Genomic DNA, 16,333 nt, shown 5'->3' on the forward strand with positions numbered 1-16,333 from the left:
GGTTGAACCGCAGAGCCAAACGGGCTCTTCAAGTAGCATAGTTGGTTTTCACATTTGGCCATGTTTGTTTCCCGAAAAGTAGTTTTTGGGAAACCATTTTTCAAACTTTCTTGTGTTTGTTTGTTATTAGAAAAGTTGGTCAATGGAAAACATTTTATGATCAACGGAAAACACTTTTCAGTCAATTTCAGTCAAAGAAAAATTTGACTTGGTTTTCAGGAAAGTGTTTTCCCTTTAGCTGTGTTTGTTTTCCTGAAAGTGGTTTCCGGGAAATCACTTTCCAAACTTTCTTGTGTTTGTTTGCCAATAGAAAAGTTGGTTAATGGAAAACACTTTTTAGTAAAAGGAAAATTTAGCCTGGTTTTCAGGAAAGTGTTTTCCTAAAAAATTTGAGGGGAAAACACTTTCCGGAAATTATGAAAAATTTAGAAATATCATTATTTGCTAATTATATCAAATTTGATCCTTAAACTTTTGATTGTTATATATATTTTGTTTTGAATATTTATTTTTCAATTTCATCTCTTAAAATTTTATTTTTATATTAACTTTGGTCTTTATTTTTATAATTGTTATTTTCTTTTTTCCTTATCGTATTTTTATTGAAATTTTCTATCTATCAAATTTGGTCCTCATTCTTTTGATTGTTACTTATTTTATTTGAAATAATTTATGAAATGTTGATTATTATTATTTTAATTTCCTCATCTTTTTTTTTTTTAAAATTTTTTAGATTTGATCTCTATTATTTTGATTATTATTTATTTTATTTGAGATAATTTATGAAATTATATTTTTTTTTCAATTTCATTCTCATTCAACTTTTTAATTTGTAAGTTTTGTTCCTCATTATTTTAATAAACTTGACAAAAATAAAATATTAATAAGTTATTTTTTTTCAGCTTATTTTCCATGACATAACCAAACACTGGAAAATGTTTTCTAACTCATTTTCCATTACACTACTAAAATTAGAAAATACTTTATCGGAATTCACTTTTCCCGAAATTCACTTTCTAAAAAAAAACTACTTTCCAGCAAACAAACGGAGCCTAAACATTTTTCATGCTTGTACTTCCAAGATGAATTTCACAAAAACTCCCAATCCAGTACTATCTTATCATTATTGCATTTCAATTATAATTTCATATAACTCCCCTGCTCAAGTTTTTGAAAATCGACCAAGAGAAATGTGTTTCATGATTTTTCTTTTACTGGCAAAGAAAACACACGTAGTTGAGATTCTAGAAATATATTATGGTAGACGAAGGGCTAGAATGCTAAAATTAGAGCTTCAGGGACCAATAGGTTTCTTGTCTTCTATTATTTTTATTTTTATTTTTATCGTCTTGTGGTCAGATGCTATTTATTTCTCTCCTTGTTTCAACTACTAGAAAAGCCCTTTCATCGTGCGAGGCCGGGGTGGATCGAGGTGTAGGGCGGGTGGGAGCCGCGACTTTCTTTTCTTTGGTAAACTACATATACACCCTCCAAATTGCAAAAGATTTACATTTCAAGCCTCAAATATATTGTAATTTTATAAGAGTAAACCGACACATGGATAGATGTCCTGTTTAAAATCCAGCGAAGACGAGTTTAATTTCTATGCATAAAAACTCACCTAGTCTATCTTGATTATTGAAAAAAAATATATACAGCAATGTCACATTTTAAGTATTACCGAAAATAATATACGTGTGTACTAAGTGTATGTATTTGGATATTATGATCTTATATTTTTTTATAATAAATTTCACAAGGATATAATTTTATCATTGTTATATTTGATCGTAACTTCTCATAATTCACCTGCTCAATTCTTGAAAATCAACTAAACTAGTGTTTTTGTTTGGTAACGCAATGGATGTTTTTGTAAATATATTTTTTAATTAAAACCACCTAAAAAGGAATAATATGATGTTTTTTCAAGTAAAAAAACAATCTGAAAAGGAGGTGATTGTGATTTTACAAGACGGAAATGCTGTCCCTTGGGAACATTAACGTGTAAATTACGTTAGAGGAAGGGCTAGATACTAAAACTAGGACTTGGGGGACTAGATTGGGACTGAGTATATGTTTGAGGACCGTACATGTATCTTTCCATCGTTTTCTTGCTGTGTGTGTTTTCGTGGGGCCAAGCTGACATATGGACTGACAGAAAATTATTTAACTGTTCTTGTTTTTGAGGCGTTATGTAATAAGTAAAAGCCGATCGGCAAATGCCATCGATTCCACTGCTAATTTTCATTTTTCAGTGCTGCTTTTTGTACAGATGAGTCTAATTTTGGCAAAAGTGCAAACCCACGAACTTCTCTCGCAAGATTCCCTTCTCTCCATCCATGCTTTTGGACCCGGAAATAGTACACTTTCACTCGGATCATGGCATGCCATCGTAGCAGAGGCTACGAATAGACTGAGCCCTCGTGATTTTTTTGACTTGCAAGATCTTTTGATGTTAATTTTCACCTCTTTTTTCATTGCCAATTTTGTTTGGGTAGTTTGATGGATTTTATGGCTTGATTAGAGTATGGTTGTAGTTCTTATTTTTTGTGTTTATTTTAAAATTATATTTTATTTTAAAAAATATTAAAATGATTTTTTTATGGTTTTGAAGTGATAATGGTGAAAATAAAAAATATTAAAAATTATTTTAATGAATTTAAAAAAAAACTTTTTAAAAACATCTTATTTCATAATATCAAACATTTTTGGAATACAAATTACAGTAGCATTTTCTTTTTAATTTTATTTATTGATTTTGTTGTTCTTAAAAAAAAAAAAAAAAAAGTTTTGGGTGAGCAATGCTTGCTTATCCTAAACAAGCACTGGGTCTTGCCCTCGTCATTACATTATATCCAACTTAAATTCATGCAGTTTAATACATTTTAATATTCCATGTTCTCTCACAGTTTAACTATTTTACCACCAAAGTAGACCGTCTTAAATTTTTTTTTTTTTTTAAAAAAAAAAAAAAAAAACAGAGAAATTATACACTTACATCCGCTACAAACACGTGAGTATATTTTGATGACATGACGGGAATTTTTTTTTTTATTATTGCTTTTGTTAAAAATATTCCTGGATTAGCCAATTAAACGACTAACACTATCTTTTTAATTATCTTCAAGATACAACAGCTCTGCATGATATATTATATTTAAGAAAATAAGACCTTTCCAGATACTAGTCAACAACACTTAAACTCAGCAAATCAAGAAAGAAATGAAGTGTATGTTCGGTAATTTCGTGTAGTATATTTTTCAATTGAAAAATTTATAAAGATAATTTTTTATTTATTATTTACATTAGTATACCAAGATTATAAAAAAAAAAAATTAATTTTATATTTTTAAAACAAACAAAATTTGAAAAGTATATCAAAAATTACCGAGATATCAAATAAATAATTAGGCAAACTCTCTTGATTGACTTACCTATTCTTATCATGTAAAAAAATTCTTTAATAATAAGAACAATGATAATGGTAATAATTCATCTATACTTGTTACTAATATTGTCAACAAACTAACTTCCTTGGCCATATCAAGTTTTTCTGGGGTGTTTGGAAAAGTATGATAACAGTTATTTAAAAAAAAAATTATTAAAAAATATATTAGAATAATATTTTTTTAAAAATTTATTTTTGATACAGCATACCAAAATGATTTAAAATTAAATTAAAAAAATATTAAAATTTTATAAAATACAGATTACATTTCGTTCCCAGATAAATTTTTTAAACGCAACCAATGGATTTCTTTTTTATTTTTCAAAGGTGTGCCAGGTCATCATGAACAATGTGCGAAATGTAATATGTTGGTAACTTGGACACCGGTGATGTAATTCCACCTCTTATTCCTTTTTTTTTAATATTTATTTGGAATTGAGGTTGAATCTATTTTTAAATTTTTTTTTTTTGAATATTTTTTATATGTAAATATCAAAAATTAAATTTTAAAAATAATATTATTTTAATATATTTTAAAATAAAAAAAAATATTTTAAAAAATAATTTTAACACACAATAAACAACACCGTCTTATCCATGCAGGGCAAGCATGTATCAACGGTCAACGACTCAACACCGCCTCTCGATTCTCGGCAGGGTTTCAATGAGTAGTTGAGTTAACGGGTGATTGCATACATGATCTCTTCAAGACCGTCCGTTGTCGGCCACATAATTTCCTACTTGCAGTGAGCAGTCTACTAGTATTCTGACGTCGAGGATTGACCCCACCTTGTCGACGTGAACTCGAGCAAAATATCAAAGTGAGTTTTTTGTTCCAAGATTGTAACAGATTGGATCGCACTAATACTCATGAAAAGTGAATGTGACCTTTTATTTTATTTTATTTTATTTTCAATACTTACCATATGTTTGATTTGGTTTAGATTACAATTGTTAAATCTGATCTGATTAAGTGAGTCTTTGAAAGTGAATAGCTTGTGTCATGTAGTACATGTTTTGTTTAAAAATAATCAAATTAATGCTTTTAGAAAGTTTTAATAAATTGATGTTGTCGAAAAAAATAAATAACTAATTTGATTTATTTTCAAATAAAAAAAAAGTTTAAAAAGCACTATGTGTTTCCGCGTTTTACAAGCGTTTTTAAAAATTTATTAACTTCAAATTAATATGTTTTTAGTATTTTCCAAATCATTTTTATATGTTGATATCAGAAATAATTTTAAAAAAAAAAAAAAAATTATTGGCATGCATTTTGACATAAAAAATTATTTGAAAAAACAACTACAACTATATTGCCAAACAAGCTCTTACAAACACACAATAAGAGTTTATATCATTAGAATGTTAGGCTGATCTTAAAATAATATCATTTTAGTAGTTATTAAATGAAACAATGTCATTTTATATAAAAAATTAAAAAAAATATTGAAATCATACTATTTTGAATAAAAAACAGTCATTAAAGTTGGCTCAATCAAGTTGTATATGTGTTTTGTTGAGTCAAAATGATCACAAATTAATTTACTAGGTCATTTAGATTTGACTGAACCAAACTAGTTAAAAAAAATTAAACTTGGACTCATCTTTGAATTGATAAATATTTGGATCAATATGTTGGACTAGATGAAGTCCCATGACCTGGTTAAACTTTGAATATACTATTTGTGACTAAATTAAAAAAAATATACAAGAAATTATTAGATGTTTTTTATTTTATATATATATCGAAAAGAAATAAAAATCATGATTATATATACATAGCACAGTATCGAAAACATCAAAAGTACCTAGTAATTTCGAGTGCTGGGTTAAATAATCTCTCGAATTGGTTGGGACTCTAAAGTATAGATCGTGCCTTTACGTGTATGGTCCAGCTCATTACATATTCTGCAATTTTAAGATTTTAAAACAAAACTTCCATTAAAATACTTTGGATGAAGACACTATTTGGAAGTCCGGTAACTTGTATTTTTAAGTATTTTTTCAAAGTGTATTTATGTTAGAAAATTATTAAATTAATGATTTTTTATTTTTTTTATATAATTTTACTGATGTTAAAAGTAAAAAAAATCTTTCAAAAAAATTATTTAAATATATTTTCAAGCAATAAATATTTTTTTAAAAAAACATAAACACCATGGTACCAAACACAAACTAAGGGCTTGTTTGAGGGTTTGGTGGAGATTTTTTTTTCTATTTTTTGTTTGTAAATACATTAAAATAATATTTTTATTTTAAAAAAATTATTTTTGATATTAATACATCAAAAAATTTTAAAAAATAAAAAAACTAAATTAATTTAAAAATAAAAAATAAAAACACACACAACCTAGATTGAACAATAATACCTGTCAAACACTAATGTTGAAAAACATTTCGGGTTCATACACATGCTTAGCATGATGGATTTTATTCTGGACGCTTGAAAGTCCAAAGGTATGCATGCATCGTTATAGCTTTTTATGGTTGTAATTTGAAAAAAATAATTATAAAAAATGTTTTTAGTTAAGATTTGTTTGATAAAATATATATTTAATTAAAATTTATGGTTAAAACCGAGAGATTGAACAGGAAACAATTTAATGTGTCTGGTTAAAAATATATTTTAAATCGAAACTTGGTAATAAAATGATTAAAAAATACATATATCAATATCAATAATTTTTAATTAAAATATTATAGGTTTAATTACTATTACATCTTAAAATAAATAATATTTTATATATATTTTTTATTATTTTATTAAACTATTTGTAATTCTAGCATGTACAAAATCTACTTAAAAATACATCTAATATCTATGGCTTTCTGGCATACAACAATATGGACTATAAAATTATCAAAAATAAAATTGAGTTTACTGTTAAATTTTGCAACTGATTTTTTTCTCTTCTATCTTCCTTGTATGTGTTTTTGTCATTAAATCTAGAAAATAAGGCAAGAAGCTTACAACTGGTTTGTCATGTTTTTTTTTTTAAATAAAGGTTCGATCTTAATTTTTGACGAGTCGCACCATTATAAAACACAATTTCAACCCTAATCAAACACAAATTCCCGTGTTTTAATTAAAAAACATCCGCAGCCACGCTCCCGACACTACCGAATGACAGCGGAAGACATGCTCGAAACGCTACTTAGCGTGCGTGATAAGACTGGTTGCCTGCCTTTCGGCTAGTGCCAGTCCCAGGCTACAGCTGTTTGCCCTATGACGAGGCGGCCAGCAGAGAGGGCTTATTTTTTGCCGGTTCAAAATCCAAGTGTAGAAAATCTTGAAATTGAAATAAATGCAATTATAGATGGCAAACGTTGAAAACTCTTGTTTAAAAATGTTAATTATCAATTTGAGCCAATTTGGTGCAGTGCTGTAGTTTTTTTTTAATATGTTTTTTTAGAAAATATATTAAAATAATATATTTTTATTTTTTAAAAACTTATCTTTATATTAGCATATTAAAATGATTTATTTTTTTAAAAATAAAAATTCTTTATTTTTTTCAAAAAGATCTTAAAACACATTTTTAAGTTTGTTGCTGCTTCCAAAACATTACTTTAAAAACTTTATTCGAGTTTTCTTTATTCTAATGAAGGGATATTTTTTAATAGTAAAAATATTTCAAATCAGTTAATATATCTTCCGAAAAGTTTATTTATTTTTGTTTTGAAAGATTTTAAGAGTACATTACCAGTAAAAAGTGTTGAGGATTGAAGAAAATTAGCTAAAGAAGCAGGAGCCTCTCTCTCAAACAAAGGGGCGAAGCTCCGAGAAAATGATTATAATTTTGAGTATGCGGCCAACTACACATGTCAAATTGCGGCTGGCCATGTAAAAAGCATTAAAAAAAATTATACTTTTTGCATAACCAATCGTAGTTTGAAACGCAGTTGACCACGAAAATAAATAGGGTTAGGGATTTCAGGAGGGTAAATGATGACAAGTTAAAGAGGAATTTTTAATAGAAAAATAGATGTTGTTTTCTCAGGTATTTTTTATAAAAAATATATTTAAAAAATATTTTTTAAAAAATATTTTTGATATAATAAATTAAAATAATTAAATAATATTTGATATAGAAAAATAGATGTTGTTTTTAAAAATATTTTTTATTAAAATAATATTTTTTAAAAATTATTCTTGATATAATAAATTAAAATAATTAAATAATATAAAAATTTTTAATTCTAAACATTTTTTTTAAAAGTTTTTTTACCTAACCCTATTTAAAACGCAGTACTTAATCTTCCGTTTCAATTTTATATACCAGAGTTATTTCCAGGAATAATGTTGTGTTGAATGTTATGAAGCTAATTGTAGTGATTGGAGGATGGGATACCTCGAACATGCCTATAAAAACTTCATTTTTTTTTCAATTAAGTCCTTGTTAGTTAAAATTGACAATTAAATAAAATCCCACTTTCAAATTTCTTTCAATAAAGTCCTTGTCAAGTGACAAATATAGTCACATAAACTCCAATTTTCGCACTACAAAACCAGCGAGGTGGGAATTATTACATTCTCTTGTTAATTTAATATATTTTTAAATATAAACTTTCTTTACCTTAAAATAGTCACAGTCCTGAGAGCCATATGGAGTTTGATTGATGTTGACGAAATCTTGGATTTCACTTCTCTCTACAACCAGATTCAAACTTTTAGTTTGAGACGGGATAGATGATATTGAGCTTTGATTCTCTGCTTACCTTCTCTACCTTCGCTCTAAGACTCCAGATCAAACAAAATCAACCCAGGGCAGCTGCCGGAGAATACTCCGGCAGTAACCCCCAAACTTTTTTTTTATTTTTCTTAGCTATTTTATTTGTTTTCTTGTCTCGGATAGACTTTACCTATTTTATGTTTCGAGTAATTTTGTAGGATGCTTTCAATCAATTTTAGTGTGGTTTCACTCATTCTACAGAGGGATGTCCTTTGTGGAATGCAACACATGCATTCAGAGATTTTGAGAGACTCTTTTGCCCAATCCATTCGATGCGTTGTACTTAAATTATTTATATAAATATTAAAGCTATTTTTTTCTTTAATTTAGCTCCTTTTTTATTTTTTTTTATTTTATTATTAGATATTTTTAATAATCATTCGAGTTATTTTAGATCGGTCAAGTTAACTGCATCATATCATGATAACTTACATATAGTTTAATTTTAAACTTGAGCCATGTAAGGAATTCAGTCAAAATATATTTTTTTCTATAAACTTTATTTATTTTTTTAATTTTACTTTCAATCATTTTTACTAGTTGTTGGTTTGATTTTAAAATAATCAAATCAACTAAATCATATCAAAATAACTTTACATGATGTAGTTTTAAATCTAAGTTAGGAAATAAATTAGAGTGAGATGTTTTTTTTTCCATAATAATTCACATTTTAAATTCAAGTTAAAAAAAAAAAGTCAGAATGAAGAGGATTGAAGCTTGACTCAATGAATTGAGTTTAATAATAATAGTACCACCTAGGTATTTTCTCTACATTTCGAAAGAATATTAACTTTTCTAACCAATTGGTCCATTCCTGAACAAATCTGATCATGTATCTTTCACTTTTCTAGTTTAGTTAAAAAGAAATGGTAGTCTATGATAAATAAAAGGTGAGCATTTTTAGATAATCAATTACTTTTCTATTTATCACAACCACACCTCCGAGGCCCTTTTCGATGCTTTTCTATTAACGAAACAAAGCGTGAATGCATCATAAAAAGAAAGCAGCAAGGGGGAGAAAAGAAACACACAGCAAATCACTAGATAATGTCCAAGAACTCTAAATTGAACTGGGATTTATGGCTCCCAATTCTGTGCCCAAAAAGCTGAGACAAATGCAGAAAGAGGACTAGCAATCTCAAAACAGAAGTGTTTCCGACGATCCATCTCTGGAGGACTAGAGACGAGGGTCATAAATCTAGTTGGCAAAAGGAAATCATTGGTTTGAAAAAAAGAGAAAGCACTCAAGCGGCAAGAACAATAATTGAGGCCACCGAAGAAATGCACAGGCTCATAATGGGCAATTGTCAATACGTACACCATTTATATACTTCTGAAGCCACATTGAATGGGGAATATTATCAGCATTTGCTATTACCAAACACTAGGGATTTAGGACACTCTGAAGTCAGGAGTTAGGTGAGGAAGATTATGGAGAAAGAAACTTATCCAACGTTTTATCTTTCTATGTAATCCCCCCCCCTTTTTTTAATGGAAATGCTTTCATTTTCTTTTATGCATTTGATTTTAATTTTTTATAAAAGTAATTAGGTTTTCTCTTGTTGTCATTTTTCACTTCGACAAGAACCGCCATGAACGAAATGTAGTTGTCTATGTCTCTGTTTCTGGGTGTCAATAAAGTACAACTGGGCAGTCTAATCTTGCATCTTAATAAAGTGCAAGGGGGCGGTGCGTTGTCGCTGAAGGCTAATGTTGATTGATTTCGATGACCCAGATGTCTACAGCTACAGACAACTTATTGGGCTTTGAAGCACCAAAAAGAAGAACAGGTTCCAATTTTGATTGAAGGCCTCTCTCTAGCTTAGCATAGTTCGAATTTAGAAAGTCTAAGGTTGCCAGGGAAGCCCACACCAAACAGACAACAATGAAGACGTTAATGATACGACGCCGAAGTAGGGGATATTTGGGACGGTTACTTTTTTATTTAAAAATATATTAAAATAATATTTATTTATTTATTTTTAACAATTGCATCAAAATAATTTTAAAATATATAAAAACAATTAAGTTTAAAATAAAAAACAAAAAAATAGTTAAATGATGATAAAACCATTGTGCCAACTTGTTCCATAAATCATAGTTATAAAACATGGATAAGTCTTTGACCCAACTTAAAAGTTTTCAAGATTTAAAAAAAAAAAAAATCATGTTCTACTAGAGTTTATTTTTTAATTGTTAATATGAATTTTTAGGTTAACTTGTATATATCTTAATTAATTCTATAAGTTTGAAGTTAATAAATTAAGGAAGGTGAAAGGATTGGATCATAAACAGACTTACTGATTTAACGAAGTTTTCCCGAGATAATTTACATCCAGTTTAATAAAATACCTCGTGTGTTATTTCAGGTAAAAAGTCGAAGGGAAACCGGTTTAATCACCCTGGATATATATTTGTTATTTTAATTTAAATAATTGCATTTTTAGATGACAGGGATCTCTCCACCAGTATCCACTGATGCTTCCTTGCACGGTACTCGCGTCATAGCCTCTCAGCAAGAGATGCCTTCATGTCCCATCATCTATCTTCATCTTCTCAATCATCTCTCTCTCTCTCACACACACCCCACTGACAGAACTGTCAGTGTGCTGGCTATACCATAAAAGAGTGTTTGAAAGTGTAGTAGCGGTTACTTTTTAAATAGTTTTTCATGCCGAAAAGTATGCTAATAATGTTTTTTTATTTTTTAAAAATTATTTTTGACATCAGCACATCAAAACGATCCAAAAAATATAAACCGCACTCAATTTTAGCAAAAAAAAATTTTTTAATTTTTTCAAAAAGCCGGTTTGGCCGCAATGCCAAACAGAAACTAAATTAGGAATGGACCCTAAATTCTTCATGTTTCCTAAGAGGAATTGATTTTCCGAATTTTTCTATTTTTAAAATCCTCAATATAAACCCTTATAAATTAACATCACGAGATCATTACATTTTTTTTTTTATTAATCAATTGATGTTATGTTGTGTGCTTGTTAAATTATTTAATAATTGTCCATCCTTGAGGACCTGACCATAGGATGGATCGTAAGAAATAAATTTTTTATTTTGATATATTTTTAATTTTTTTTTGTCCATACAAAATTAATTATGAGTAACTAAATTGTGGCATTTTTCTAACAAGAAAATTCGGAGGAAGTACTTTTTTGAAACTTCATTTCTTGACCTGTTTATTTAAAAATATAGTTGTGATTATATTTTAAAATATAATTATGATTGTATTTTAAAATATTTTACTTGAAAATACATTAAAATAATATTTTAAAAAATAATTTTTAGCATTAGCACATTAAAATAATTTAAAAATACTAAAAAATTATTAATTTAAAATAAAAATTTTTAAAAATATTTTTAAAACATAAAAACAAACTATAACACTTATCTCATTTCACGGCTAGAAATGAGTGTTTTGCTTCCCAGATACTACTGCTAATTTTTTGCACCCTAAAACCTATAATTTGGTACAGATCGGATCTCGTCAATTATAAAAATGCAGGATTTGAGTGATTAAACAATGATCGTGATCCTCCGTGCCTTTAAAAATAGTTATTTTAATAAAAATACATTACAATATAATTTTTTTAATTTTAATATCAATACATTAAAATTATATTAAAACACTAAGTATATATTAATTTAATATTTTTTAAACAAAATTTCATTTTTAAAAAATATCTAAAAGTAAAAGGAAAAGTTGCGTCAAATACCTAGTTGAATTACAACTCCATTACCTTGAGAACCAGATGAAAAGTGAGTTAAGAAAAAACATTTATAGTTATGGTTTTAAAAAAACAGATTTAAAATGAATTTTTGTATGCAAAATAAATGAAAGTCAAGTCTCCATTAATAGAAAGCAGGTCATTTTATCTTCTTACAAAATTAAAATTCAAAACACAATTATGGATGGAATTTAGTGCAAAAGGTAAAAACTATTTAGCCCATGAAAGAGTTTTTCCTATATGATTAAAAAAAATTAGAAATTACTGCAATACCAAACCGTCTCTATAGCATTACTAGCTCAATTTTTTAAAAAAATTTAAAATAATATTGATTTGAATAAAATGATCAATCAAAGCTGGTTTGATGACTTATAATTGACCTAATAAACCATTGACTCGGTTCTAAACCGGGTATAAGTATTTTTAAAGGAAATTATACTTTCTAAAAAACTTATTGAAAACCCACCTGTATAAAACCAGTGGTGGAAGTTGTTTTTTGGAAAATGGCTATGAAGAAACTTAGGATACAAGTAGAATTATTTCTTTCTCGAAGCTTTTGGAAAAAAGCAAATAAAGCAGTAAAGCATCTTCTCTTGCTTTAAGGTTCTCCCCTTGAATTATTGAAGTGGTGATGAAGAAAGGCAAGCAGGATTCCAAATGGTTCTCTCTCTGTACAGAGAGAATTAATTTTTAATAGGGATTGTTTTTTTAAAATATATATTACTTTGATATATATTAAAATATATTTTTTATATTTATATATCAAAATGATCTAAATATACAAAAAAAAATATTAATTAAAAATACATAATAAAATATTAATTTTTTAAAAAAACATTTTTAAAACACAAAATCAAACATCACTTCATTTCAAAGCAAATTTAACCAGGTACGTTTGCTTTCCATAAAGTGGTTTACAGAAAACTATTTTTCAAACTTTTACATGTTTGTTTGCAATTAAAAAAATTTGTCAATGAAAAACACTTTTAAAAAAAAACATTTTTCTGATAAAGAAAAATTTAGCTTGATTTATAAGGAAAGTGTTTTCTTTTTATTTTGGACATAAAACACTTTCTAGAAGTTGTGAAAAAATTAAAAATATCATATCATATGCTAATTATGTCAGATTTAATCCTTAAACTTTTGATTGTTACATATTTTGTTTGAATTTTTTTTTCTTCAAATTCATCCCTTAAAATTTGATTTAATTTGATTTTTATATTAACTTTGATTATTATTTTTATGATTGTTATTTACTTTTTTCTTATCATTTTTTAAGTTGAAATTTTTTATCGATCAAATTTGGTCCTCATTCTTTTAATTATTACTTATTTTATTTAAAATAATTTATGAAATTGTAATTATTATTATTTTAATTTCATCGTCTTTTATTTTTTTATCTATTAAATTTGATATCTATTATTTTGATTATTATTTATTTTATTTGAGATAATTTATGAAATTAGATTTTTTTCAATTCCATTCTCATTTAACTTTTTAATTTATAAGATTTGTTTTTTATTATTTTATTAAAGTTGAAAAAATAAATAAATATTAATAAGTTAATTTTTATTTTTATTTTTCATAACATAACCAGACACTAAAAAATATTTTATAATACTATAAAACATCAAAAAATTATTTTACTTTACTAAAATTTATTTTTAAAAAAAATCACTTTCAAAATAAAAGAAAACTAGTTTATGCAAACGACCATATTAGCGCTGTCTTTCCTTTATTTGGTGTACAAGAGAGGTACTGGAGAACTGACTTGACAGAAATTTGACAGCACACGAGGAAAGCTAATTGGCTTGTTCACATGGAGCCCAGTCTTGCCACATTTGGAAGCAAAGGTAGGCATATCACTGTCTTCCATTTTCCTCAATGATTTTCATATTCAGCAACATATCCTTCATTAACCCTGCATAATTTCATGGTGTTAAAATAAAAGTAAAAGTCGTATCATACTAATTACTTTACTGTAAATTATTGTTTTTTAATTACATTTCATCCATGTTTGGATTGTTTTAAAAATAAATATTTTAAAAACAATATTAAGTAAATATATTTTATATTTTTAATATATTAATATAAAAAGATATTTTGATATATTTTCCAACAAAAATTATTTTTTAAAAAAATGCACAACACCATAACACATCCTAGGTCAAAGAAATCTAATGAACAAATCACAATGCATTTAATTATTTGAATAAATTATTGTTTATTATCATAAAAAATTTTTTTAAAGTGTTTTTTAAAAATATATCAAAATAATATATTAAAAATTTAATAGTTTTTGAAATATAATTTAGTAAAATTTTGAAATTATTTTTGTATAATTTTAATTTTGTGATATTTTAAAAAAAATAAAATTTTATAATATTTATAAGAAAAGAATTGTTATCAAGGGTGGTAAGGTTATCAAGTGTATCATGTGAGCATCAAGGAAAACAGAGGCAAGTTCTCTTTAGAACTATACACTGCAAGCATCAAGACCAGTAAATTGTAAAGCAGAAACCAACGATCTCTCGCCCCAATTGTTCTTGAAGACATGCCCCTAAGCAAACGCAGCAAACAAGCAACTTCATGCCACAAACATAACTTCAATCTTCAACATGTAATTATCAATTTTACCCAGGAAGGAAATTTCGAACAGGCTCTTACTCAACAAACAATTACAACTCTTGATGGAAAACTTTAATATTAGATGCTGGCAACAGCAAGGGAAGACCATGCTCCCTCCTCATAATACAAACCCTATCAGATCCCATCTGCAGATTCATATGCTCCGAGTACTAAATTTAATCCAGGGTTCAAATATTCATGGGTGGCCCAGATAACTCTGTTCACAAACATGTAACCTTGAACAAATTCTAACCCCAAATCATCTGTTAATTATTCCACATGTATCCAAGAACTGGTCTTGTTAGGGATGGTTTTAAAGCAAAATCCAAAATACCAGAATCAAGCTTGACAATTGAAGCTTGAAACAATACATAAATGTTTGATATCACCCCAAGAATTAACACTAGAAATAATTAAAAAAAACTATTATTAAGATAACTAATCGAGTACATCATAAAAAGGGATGAAAAATACCCCTGAATACTGAGGACAGAAGAAGTCATCTACTTGACAGGACAATTACAGACTTAAAAACCTTAAATAAGGGCCGAAACCCCTCATAAACTATCTACTTGACAGAACAATTACAGACTTAAAAACCTTCAAATATGGGCCGAAACCCCTCACAAACTAAACAATAATTCACTTGCACAGCATGATGAACCTAACTGTAACCTTGATTACCCAGAAACATCTACCTAGAGATTCTAATTTCTAACAATTAGCTGACACAAACTAGGTAATAAAGCTATACATAGACACAACACACAATACAAGACATAATTTTAAAGTCAAGCAATCCGACTGCTCCCCTTGAAAAAATAAGGGAAAATCGAAAGCAAAACATCAAAATCAAAACCCCACCACCATCATAACCTCCAACTATCAAATCCCATCCAGCAACTTCAAACCCACCAAATAAAACTAATTCAAGCTATATACTAAGGCCTAGAAGCTTCCTTAGCTCACTGCCTGCATCAGCTACGGGATCGTTTTTCTTTCTAAAAAAACCAGGTAAAGGAAGAGAGCTTGGAGGCGGCGATGTAAAAAAAGCCGATCCAGCATAAAATCCGTTTGACTCAGTAAGCCGGACGCGAGATGGAAACAACACAGGATCCGGACCCAACCTGGCTGTTGAACCCAGACCCAGATTTCCCTTTTTCACTGCCTTCGGAATCGGACTCCCTTTCGGAGCCTCTACCTTCGAGGACTTGACTAAAACTTCTTCGCCGCGTTTGAGGATCTTGACTTGTCCCGTAACAAGGCTATTGTTATTCTTGGGAACAGCGGCGCGTGAAGGCGGGGATGAGTTGGGACTCCGCTTACGGCGACTGGGTTGTGCCCGGTTTGGACGGTGGTCGTTAGGGTTTGGGTTCCGTGGGAACCTCATGCGCGGGGGCTGTGATTGTAAGGGATTTTTCAGGCAATCTTGAGGATTGACAACAAGAGCTCCCATTTCTCACGAAACAAACAGTTCAAAAAGCCGAGATTTCTTTACAAGAAGATCAAAGAAAGGAGAAGACTAAACTTTTGGAGAGAGGAAAGAGGAAAGAGGAGAGAGAAAGAGGCTTGATTTTGTTTGTGCTAACGTGATCTTTCGAGAAGGGATGAACGGGTAGTTTTTATAGGGAAGGAGAAAGGACTCAGTGCGGTCTCGGAGTTTTTCCCACTCTCACTAGGGACGCGTGATAAACACGGATTGGATGATTTGTTAGTTCTGAAAAGATTTTTTTCTTTTTCTTTCTTGAGTGATTTTTTGTTTCACAGGTTCCTTGATATTCAAT

At 28.3% G+C, this 16,333-nt stretch overlaps 1 protein-coding gene across 1 annotated transcript; it reads right to left on the reverse strand.

The window, feature by feature from the left end:
- Positions 1–14,959: 14,959 nt before the first annotated feature.
- On the reverse strand, positions 14,960–16,128 carry LOC118050201 (uncharacterized). The gene has a single exon (XM_035060462.2). The coding sequence runs from the start codon at positions 16,003–16,005 to the stop codon at positions 15,484–15,486; it is 522 nt and encodes a 173-aa protein (XP_034916353.1). The 5' UTR covers positions 16,006–16,128; the 3' UTR covers positions 14,960–15,483.
- Between the last annotated feature and the right edge of the window lie 205 nt (positions 16,129–16,333).

Source organism: Populus alba, chromosome 6, assembly GCF_005239225.2.
Source record: "Populus alba chromosome 6, ASM523922v2, whole genome shotgun sequence".
Classification (NCBI taxonomy): domain Eukaryota; kingdom Viridiplantae; phylum Streptophyta; class Magnoliopsida; order Malpighiales; family Salicaceae; genus Populus; species Populus alba.